Here is a 417-nt window from a genome sequence, read left to right as displayed (position 1 = left end):
TTATTTATTAAAATTTATTAAACAAAAAGGGGATTTGTTTATTTGCTTCTGCTGCTGCTGCAGCAGCAGCAGCTGCAGGTGCAGGTGCTGCCGCTGCAGGTGCAGCAGCAGCAGCAGCTGCAGGCGCTGCCGCTGCAGGTGCAGCTGCAGCTGCTACAGCTGCTGCTGCTACAGGTGTTGCCGCTGCAGCAGCAGCAGCAGCTGCTGCTGCTGCTGCAGGTGCTGCTGCTGCAGCTGTTGCTGCTACAGGTGCTTCTGCTGCTGCAGCTGCTGCCGCTGCAGTTGCTTCTGCTGCAGCAGCAGCTTCTGCTGCAGCAGCAGCAGCAGCAGCAGCAGCAGCAGCAGCAGCAGCAGCAGCAGCAGCACGAAGCACTGTAACAATAAAAATTTATTTCTTAAAACTGCAAAACTAACAAA

The 417-nt window shown here is 54.7% G+C and overlaps 1 protein-coding gene across 1 annotated transcript in view; it reads left to right on the top strand.

Moving 5' to 3' along the window:
- EMH_0051950 (uncharacterized protein) overlaps positions 1-378 on the top strand; it is a gene marked incomplete at both ends in the record, with an annotated part of 1,243 nt that extends 865 nt beyond the window's left edge. Inside the window, one exon of the mRNA XM_013496817.1 lies at positions 64-378. Within this exon, the coding sequence (XP_013352271.1) occupies positions 64-378 (315 nt within the window). The remainder of the gene's footprint in view (positions 1-63) is intronic.
- Positions 379-417: the final 39 nt, after the last annotated feature.

The sequence above is a fragment of the Eimeria mitis genome, genomic scaffold (assembly GCF_000499745.2).
Source record: "Eimeria mitis Houghton genomic scaffold, Emh_scaff2315, whole genome shotgun sequence".
Lineage (NCBI taxonomy): Eukaryota > Apicomplexa > Conoidasida > Eucoccidiorida > Eimeriidae > Eimeria > Eimeria mitis.
Note: the sequence above shows the minus strand (reverse complement) of the source record. Positions and strands in the feature narration are given on the sequence as shown.